This window comes from Halyomorpha halys, unplaced genomic scaffold, assembly GCF_000696795.3.
Source record: "Halyomorpha halys isolate HHAL.00 unplaced genomic scaffold, Hhal_1.1 Scaffold1098.1, whole genome shotgun sequence".
Classification (NCBI taxonomy): Eukaryota; Metazoa; Arthropoda; class Insecta; order Hemiptera; family Pentatomidae; genus Halyomorpha; species Halyomorpha halys.
Genome location: NW_027106514.1, coordinates 86306 through 95331, shown reverse-complemented (window position 1 = coordinate 95331; position 9026 = coordinate 86306). Strand labels below are relative to the sequence as shown.

At 40.6% G+C, this 9026-nt stretch overlaps 1 protein-coding gene across 1 annotated transcript; it reads right to left on the bottom strand.

The window, feature by feature from the left end:
* Window positions 1-531: 531 nt before the first annotated feature.
* LOC136795168 (uncharacterized) lies at window positions 532-1272 on the bottom strand. The gene has a single exon (XM_067044867.1). It carries the CDS (start codon window positions 1270-1272, stop codon window positions 532-534), a length of 741 nt encoding a protein of 246 aa, XP_066900968.1.
* Between the last annotated feature and the right edge of the window lie 7754 nt (window positions 1273-9026).

Here is a 9026-nt window from a genome sequence, read left to right as displayed (position 1 = left end):
CGACGGGGCTTTCCCATCTGAAGGCTTTGGCAGATGTCACTGAGCTCTTCTGTCGTTACCGCTGGGACATCAAACGGGGGCAACGACTCTGTCCGCCTTAATTCCTCTTGTTCAGGAAACAGAATAGTAATGATCCTCTGCACTGTCACCGGGCACATGGGCGAGTTCATAGCGCTGGTTTTGAGTTTCTTCGTCACTGTGCGGTAGGGTCTTCCCCACGCGTCCTTATCCACTTCATCACAAAGCTCTTTCCAGCATCGTCGCTTACTCGATTTGATAGCTCGCCGGAGTTCTCGCCTCTGATCCTTGTATTCCTCCTGTTGCTGAAACAGCGGGCTACCTCTCACTCGCTGGCATCTCCTCCTCGCTGTGTACGGTGGTCATCGATAAGATCGTTCCACCAATAAGCCGGAAGTCTACCATTACCTATATTGGAACGAATCATAGCCGCGTCGCACGCATTGTTCACTAGGCCCATTACCTGTCGATCCTTGTCCTCCGCAGTGCCTGACAAATTACATTGGGCCTCCATCAAGATTTGGAACGATCCCTGCCAAACTTCCTGGTTTTCCACCGAACCGCACACCTCTCATGCCTAATCACCCTTGGTTCACGGTTCCATATTGTGGTCAGGATAGCCTGGTGATCACTGTGTATGTACACATCGCTGACTTGACAATTAGTAGTTGGCAGGAGGATGGCACTAACAAACGTGAGGTCAATTACCGAACTCCTTCCTCCTCTCATGAGCGTAGGGTTCGACCCAGTATTTGCCAAAACAAGGTCCTCCATCTTCGCGAAGGCTTCAAGCAGGATCTCTCCGCGACGGTTAGTCGACTGACTACCCCATTCCGTCGCCCAAGCATTAAATTCTCCGGCAATAACTACAGGTCTTCGCCCTCTGGCATCTTGGACTATACGATCTATGAATCCTTGGAATTCCTCGGTTGTGGTGTTTGGTAGGGCATAGCAGCTATACAAGTATAGATGTCGTATCATAGCCCAGACAAACCCACATGTGGAGTCTTGTGTCGCTTCGGTTATGGCCTGTCTGCCGCATGCCCTTCCAGTGATGTCAGATATCCAAGCGACGTTTTCCAGATTTTTATATTGTTCTCTCAGGATGCCCACGTCAATCCTTATGTCTCTCACTGTTTGCCAGAGAAGATCTTGAGGTGCTTCACAGTGGTTGAGGTTAAGTTGTAAGATCCTCATTTTGTAAGTTTTTTTAGCCTCCTTTGGTCTTGTAGGGCATGATGTAATTCTGGGCATTTATTTCCGCCACAAGTGTGCTCATTGTCTCCTTTAGCGGCGCAAAGTGCATAACTATAATTCCGCGTGCAATCGGAGGCTAAATGCCACTCTTCGCCATTTGTGGCAACACTTGGTCCTGTCAGGATCCTGGCATCTTCTAGCCAAGTGTCCGAATTCCCAACACCGGAAACAGCGTAGGAGTCGAACCTTCTCCCGGATTCGGGTAACCACTAGGCTCACTCTGATCTTACCTTCCGTGACAGCCTTCCGCGCTTGTAGAACCGGCTGAGCAACCACTGCGGTCTGTGTACCAGCATACGCTACACGCATCGATCGTACTGCTGTAGGTTGTATCACTTCTCCTTCTAAAAGAGCTGTCAGAGCTTCGGCAACCTCTTCCTTTGTGGTAAGAGCATCCAAGTCCCTGATTTCAATCAGTGACTCTTCTGCCCTACGCCCTAATTTGAGCGTCATTTCCTAGTGCACTTTCAAGAGTGCGCTTCATGGTCTCCAGGGCGCCACCAGACTTCTGGTCCAATTGGATCAGTAGGTTTCCTGCGTTCGAGATATTTGTACCCAAGCCTTTCAGAACGGGGTCGTCTCGGACCTTCCGGAGAGTATCCGCATAGGTGCTGGTCTCCGAAATCTTGATTATCAAGGCATACGGTCTTGGTGTTTGTGGGCGTTTTCCATTCCCAGTGTCCTTTTTCCTTCTAGAAACTCTTTGTCACTGATCATCTTTGTGGAGTTTATGATCTTCCACGTGCTGCTGGGGCTGATCCAACGTTATTCCTTTCTCTGATGCCTTCGTTTTCTCCCTTCTGCGGGCGGGCTCCAGTCGGGATGTCGAGGGTACTGGCTGTTCAGTTTGCCTTATTGCCCTTCCTTGCTTCGATGCCTTCGACTTATTTTTAGTCGCAGCCATCTTCGTTATTTCTTCCTGGAGTCCAGCTTGTAAAGATGGAGACACCCCGAACTTCTCTCTAGGTAGGAGGCGTGTCTAGTAGGGTGACCTTCATTGTCTGAGTTCCAACGTTTACTTTTACACTCTCCGTTGTGTGTTCCCTCAATTTGATCTCCAGTGCCTCCAGGGCCCTGTTTCATAATAAAGTACAAACTAATACTATTAATCTTGTAGATTTATCTTAATTCAATTACACTGACTTGTACTTTAGTATTTTTTAATTCCTGTAATTGCACTAATAGTCATGCCTATCATGAAAAAAATAAGTATTAGTATTGTTACCACACTAGTTTCCACACTTGTACTATTAACTAATAGTATTAGCTTTCATTAAGAAACAGGACCCAGATAGTTTTGTATCCTACAGGCATACTCCCTTATTTCACTGTGTACATTATGTCTTAGCTGGATATACTTCTGTAGACCATCTACCACTCCAGCCAGCTTCGTCCACTCTTCTTGACAATATTCCAAACTTGTAGCTTTGAATGTCACAGTAGCCATGTTGACAACCACTGCAGCACTGCGGTCGTTTGATGACGACGTCTGGGAGCCCGCTTGCTCGCTCTCGTCTGATGCCGGGACTGGGGATCCTACCCCTTGCACCGTAAGACTAATCTCCTGCTCTTTCATTGCATATATTTAATTTGCATTTTATTCCTTCTTCTAGGTGTAATACAGCCGCCTCTAACCTGAGGAACAGACGCTGACCAGTGCGCCCCCTATTCTAGGAACCGTCGCGTCTGGATTTGAGTCTAGTTTTGGTCTGCCCCGGGTATTTTATTTCCCCGGGATTTTTACCCACTAAAACCACCTCTCTACACCTGTCCATTCTTCTCCACGGGACCACCGCTAGGCATTACTTCATGGAGGGAAATGGCTGAGTGCCAGCTCGTTTTTACGTTTCCATGCTGGAGGACGACTGTGGTGAATCTCTTCTTTGAAGAGGTCTGAGCGTAGCATATGGCTCACCACGTTTTCTGGTGTGAAGGACGCATCACATCAGAAAATGTGGTGAGCCATATGCTACGCGTGAAAAATACGTGCTCCGTTGTTCCCTCGACAGTTGACATACAGGACATTCTGCGGTGTAATCCAGTTTGAATCGGTACTGGTAGTCTCTAAAGTATACATGGTCAACAATTGGGTTAGATAACAAACCACCTCACCATGCTGGCGGCCATACCACAAGCCCACATCGCCTATTAACCTGTGATTCTATCTCCCGGAAACCGTAGCCTCCCAACTCTGCTGCCATTGGTCGATAGTTATTTTACGTTCTTCCTCTCTGAAAACGCATAAGCGTCGTCTACAGTGCCTACTTCTTTCTTTAACTAGTAGTTCCGACGCCGGCATTCTGGCTATCACACACCGCCTCATTGAAAACAGTCCAAAAAGCACCTCTCCTCCACCTTGCTAATGCAATTGCTATAGGGGCTGTCTCGAATACTGATTTAACAGCATCTACCGTAGAACGCTTTGCGAAATCCTTATTGAGCCCTCAATTGCCCATTTACTCCCTCCGTAAACTCTTGTAGCCTGAGGGAAAGGATTTTCTCAAATGCCTTACCCATAGTATCCAATAAACAAATTGGACGATAGGTTGACGGATCTTCCATTCTTCCCTTACCCTTTGGAATAAGCACGAGGCGCTGTCTCTTCCAAGGTTTCGGAATCGGGCCTTCACGAATGCAAGAATTTAAGAGATCGACGAAAAGATAAGACGGCCGTTTCCTGAGAGCCACCTTCAGAGCTACCTTAGAAATTCCGTCCAATCCTGGTACCCTGCCATATTGTAGATAAGCGATTTCCTCAATTTCTTCCTGCGTGATTTATGAAATCCATTGTATGTATTGTCTATATATCCAATAGTATTCGCCTGTTCTAGGAATAGAGTTTTGTAAATATTGTCCTCAGTATTCGATCTCGTGGGGAGCTGCATCATGCATTTAGTTAGTTACCTGCACTTAGTTTCCTGAGTGCTATTTTATAGTAAGGTATGCATCAACCTCATCACAGAGGTCTCTATAGCACCGTCGTTTTCTTTCTTTAATGTCTTGTCGGAGGTTCCTTCTAGCTCTCTTGAACTCTTCCTGAAGTACAAAAAACTTCAGCTTGGTTGCAGCACAGGCGATGATCGTCAAAAGTATCCGTTATATACCCACCAGGTACCGACCTATGTCCAGCATAGGATTTGTGGCACCTTGGGATATGACTAGATAGCATAGATCCTGCGATCCTCAAGAACAGTCCCCCTTATATCTAGGAGGAGTTAATGGATATATTCAACGAATGTTTGGATAAGGGATACTTTCCAAACAAGAGACTTGCAAACTTGAGACTGCTCTACAAGTGAGGTGGTAAGGATAAGGGAACGTCTAAATTCTATCGTCCTATATGCCTCTTCCCAGTAGCTAGTAAGTTCCTGGAGCACACGATCGTCCACAGTTTTAGACCAATCCTTAGTGCTGCAAGTCATCCTCGGCATTTCGGCTCGACCCGTGGCAAGGGAACTGCGGATGCGCTGCTGAGAGTGCGCAGCGACGTGAAGGAGAGAGCGGAGAAATATGCCTTATTGATCATGTTTACATCTCTTCCGCCTTCGACAGCGTTTGGTGTCCCATGTACTCCAGCGTTTGCAAGAGCTCGACACCCCCAGTAATCTATAATCCCTCGTAGGTCGTTACCTCAATAACAGGAGTGTCAGGATCAGGGATAACAACTACGAGGTCGAGAAAAAAAATCGAAATAGGATGTCCCCAGGGTACGGTTCTAGGATCCTAGTATTCCATGAGTTGCTGGCGGAACTGGAGGAAAAAGAGTTTCTTACCATGGCCTACGTCGACGAGCTGGCAGTCATCATGGCCAAGAACAGCAGATCCAGACTAAAGGCGGAGGGGTGTGCCAGTCTTGTAGGAAAGTGTTGCGTAAAGAGCAAGTTGAGTATGGCAGCAGCCTAGACTCAGGCCACTCATAAGTAGCTCCACGGACAGGGCTAATCCTATCAACCTGGATATCCAAGGAGAGAGGGTTCGACCGGGTGGGGAGGTGACGTATCTTGGTGTGAGGATAAGAAGAAGACTCCATGCCACTTCTCACCTGGTGTATCGAAAGGATAGGGTGACCCCGTCACTCAATGGATTAAGTAGGACAGAGGGTGCATTTTGGGGCCTCAGGTACCTTGGTTATTCTGAGGTACGGATCCCCCTCACGCAGACACAGAAGAGGAAACTGGCCAGAGATTGGCTCTGGTGAGGGTCACGAAGACATACAGAACGGTGTCACATGAGGCGGTTCAGGTAGGGATGCGACATCAATGTCGATGTTTTCAAAACATCGAAGTTTTTAAGCCGATGTTTTACGTTTGTCCCAATTTTTCATTTTTTTTTCCAAAAGTAAGAAAAAGAAAACAAAAAAATTACATTATAAACAATTTCCTATCAGCAATGTGGTGGGATAAAAAATACCTCAAATCACGCTAACGACGTAATAAAGATAAATTACGACTAGAAAAACATCGATGTTTTAAAATATCTATGCTCAATATTAAAAGATCATTGCATACAAATCTTTGCCAAAAATACATCGATGTTTTTGAACAACCTTTCAGTAACATAAGGTCAGTTCCAACGACTACGTATACTCCCGCCAGTCAGAAGTGGTTTCTGCAAAAAAGAATGCAAATTGACAGAAAATAGCATCGATGTTTAGAAATATCAATGTTCAATATTAAAATACCGTTGCATATAATACATTGCCCAAAATACATCGATGTTTTTGAACAACAATTTCAGAAACATAAGGTCTGTTCTTACGATCACGCATTCTTCGGCCTGTCAGAAGTGATTTTTGGAAAAAAAGAATCCAACACCGACTACAAAAAACATCGATGTTTTAAAATATTGTTGTTTACATTACATTGCCAAAAATACATTGTTTTGTTTTTTAACATCTATTTCAGAAACATAAGGTCTGTTCCAACGACTACCATGCTCAGGCCAGTCAGAAGTGCTTTTTATATCGAAGGATGGGAGATTGACTTCAAAAACCATTGATGTTTTTTTTAAACTATCGTTGCTTACAATACATTACCCAAAATATGTCTATGTTTTTGAACATCCATTTGAGTAACATAAGGTCTGTTCCAACGATCACGCATTCTATGGCCTGTCAGAAGTTATGTTTGAAACTAAGATTCCGACATCGACTACAAAAAACATCGATGTTTTAAAATATTGTTGTTTACAGTACATCGCCAAAAATACATTGTTTTTTTTTAACATCTATTTCAGAAACATAAGGTCTCTTCCGACCAGTCAGAAATGATTGTTGGAACAAAGAATGTAACTAAAAAAAAATATCGACGTTTAAAATATCAATGCCCAATATTAAAATATCGTTGCTTGATTTTGAAGTGGATAATTATATGAAGCGGTCGTTGGAAAGAATATAGTATTTGAAAACTTTCTTAATTTGGTTCAATGGAGTTAAATATCAAAAAATCAATAAGAACAATTTACAAAATAATATTTAATTTTCTAATCAAATATACAACACTAGATCAATCACATGTTTTCACTAATTTATTTAATACCAGATCATGGAGTTCTGGCAATGGTCAGATTCTCCACTCAAGTTGAGTGTTTGCGGCTTTAGCGCACTTGCTCAGCCTCCACTGGCTCATTACCCGTGATGCGGCGAGAGGGATCCGCTGGGATCTTTTGAGCTCTGCTCTACCCCTCACACGTGGGGGATAGAGTGGGCTCAGGAATCCTCAGGTCGATTGTGTAAATATTGTATATATTATTTTATCATTATGTTATTTTATTTATTTATTTTTCATACAGATAGTTTGATTATGTTCATCTTGTCTATTTTTTTGTTTGTATATATTTTAAGAGTTTTTATTATTATTATTATTATTTTTTCTTTTTTTCTTTTATTTTTTAGTTTATTTTAGTATGTATGAGATCATTCATCACTATTATCTGTTGCCCACAACTGTGTGGCAGATTGTAATATCTATCAATAAATAAATAAATAAATAAATCAATAAATAATATTACAATTGATTATGAAGTGGGTAATTATATGAAGCTGTCTTTGAAACAGACGTAGTATTTTAAAACTTTTTGAATTGGGTTCAATGGAGTTAAATATCAAAAAATCAATAAGAACAATTTACAAAATAATATTTTATTTTGAAATCAAATATACACCACAAGATCTATCACATCATAATCAACAAATTTATGAATGCATAAATAGTGAAATAATGCTTTTATGTTGTTAAGTTACCACTATGTGGTCATTTTTAAATTGTAATTGTTATATATTGCCAATTTCTTAACTGTATGGGTAGTATATTACAAATTAAATATGTAACATACCTTTCAACATTATGAATACATAAATAGTGAAAGAATGCTGTTATGTTGTTAAGTTACCACTATGTGATCATTTTTATTTGTAATTTTTATACATTGCCAATTTCTTAACTGTATGGGTACTATATAACAATTTAAATATGTAACATACCTTTCAACATTATGAATACTTAAATGGTGAAATAATGCTCTTATGTTGTTAAGTTACCACTATGTGGTCATTTTTATTTGTAATTGTAATACATTGCTAAAAACGAATTAGTCAATCAGACAGATCACGCGAATTTAATTATAGCATCGGATTAATGGTACTCAATATTAGAGACCGAAATTATGTGCAGTAATGTAAATCTCTTATTTAATATTTACATTTTTTTAATTGAAAAATCACACAGGATATCTTGCAGGATATTTTTATTTTTTACTAATAATTTATAGTTTACTAAATCTAATTTATGACTACCCATTTCTAAATAAAGAACAAGTAAGCACAAGTGACGAATGTTCCTGGAATCACTAGGCTTTGAGTAACTATGAAAAAGTCTAAGGATAAGCTTATTATTGTTTCAGCTTGGATTTCCAAAAGACTGTAATCCTTCTTGTCCTATGTGATTTTTCAATAAAAATAATGTAAATATAAAATAAGACATCTATATTATAAAAATAGTCGTAAACTATTTTTGTTGAAATATACTTGGTAGTTAATTTCAAAACGGATGCTGTAATTATTCTAATTAATTAATGCAAATAATTAATTACTAAGGCAGGATCCATCCATTAATATTATAAATTGAACGATTAAGTTGATATTTGGGTGTTTAATGCACATTGTGAGCTTGTACTGCACAATTTTCCACATTTTAGGTTTTTTATTGCGATGCTATAATTAAATTCACGTGATCTGTAACCATTTTAAGATATTTTAAAAACATTGATGTTTTTTGTAGTCGGATTCTTTGTTTAAAAAACTACTTCTGACAGGCCGCAAAATGCGTGATCGTTGGAACAGACCTTATGTTCCTTCAATAGTTGTTCAAAAACATCGGTGTTTTTTCGGTAATGTATTGTAAGCAACAGATAAAGAACTTAACCACGGAAAGAACTTAAAAAAACTTTATTGCTATTAAAGTTAAAAAAATGCACTACCACTACTACACTATTACTAGGAATAACAAAGTAACAACTCCAATAGCTAAATGACTTACTTAGCTCTGTAACAGGGGGATATAAATACAATAATGGTGGAAGGGGATAATGCTGAGTCAGATATATAGGGTTATGCACCTTAACTCCTCCCTTCTGAAGATGCAAAACTCCGGAGAGCATTATTTATTAGGTAAAGTCCAAGGATTGTTTATATGAGGGAGTATAGTGTCTTCCACTTTTGGTGTTGACCTAGATCTTGAGGTACATTTACAATG

Coding starts and splice junctions, on each gene's coding strand:
- LOC136795168 (XM_067044867.1), bottom strand. CDS start 1,272: ATGCCCAGAATTACATCATGCCCTACAAGACCAAAGGAGGCTAAAAAA.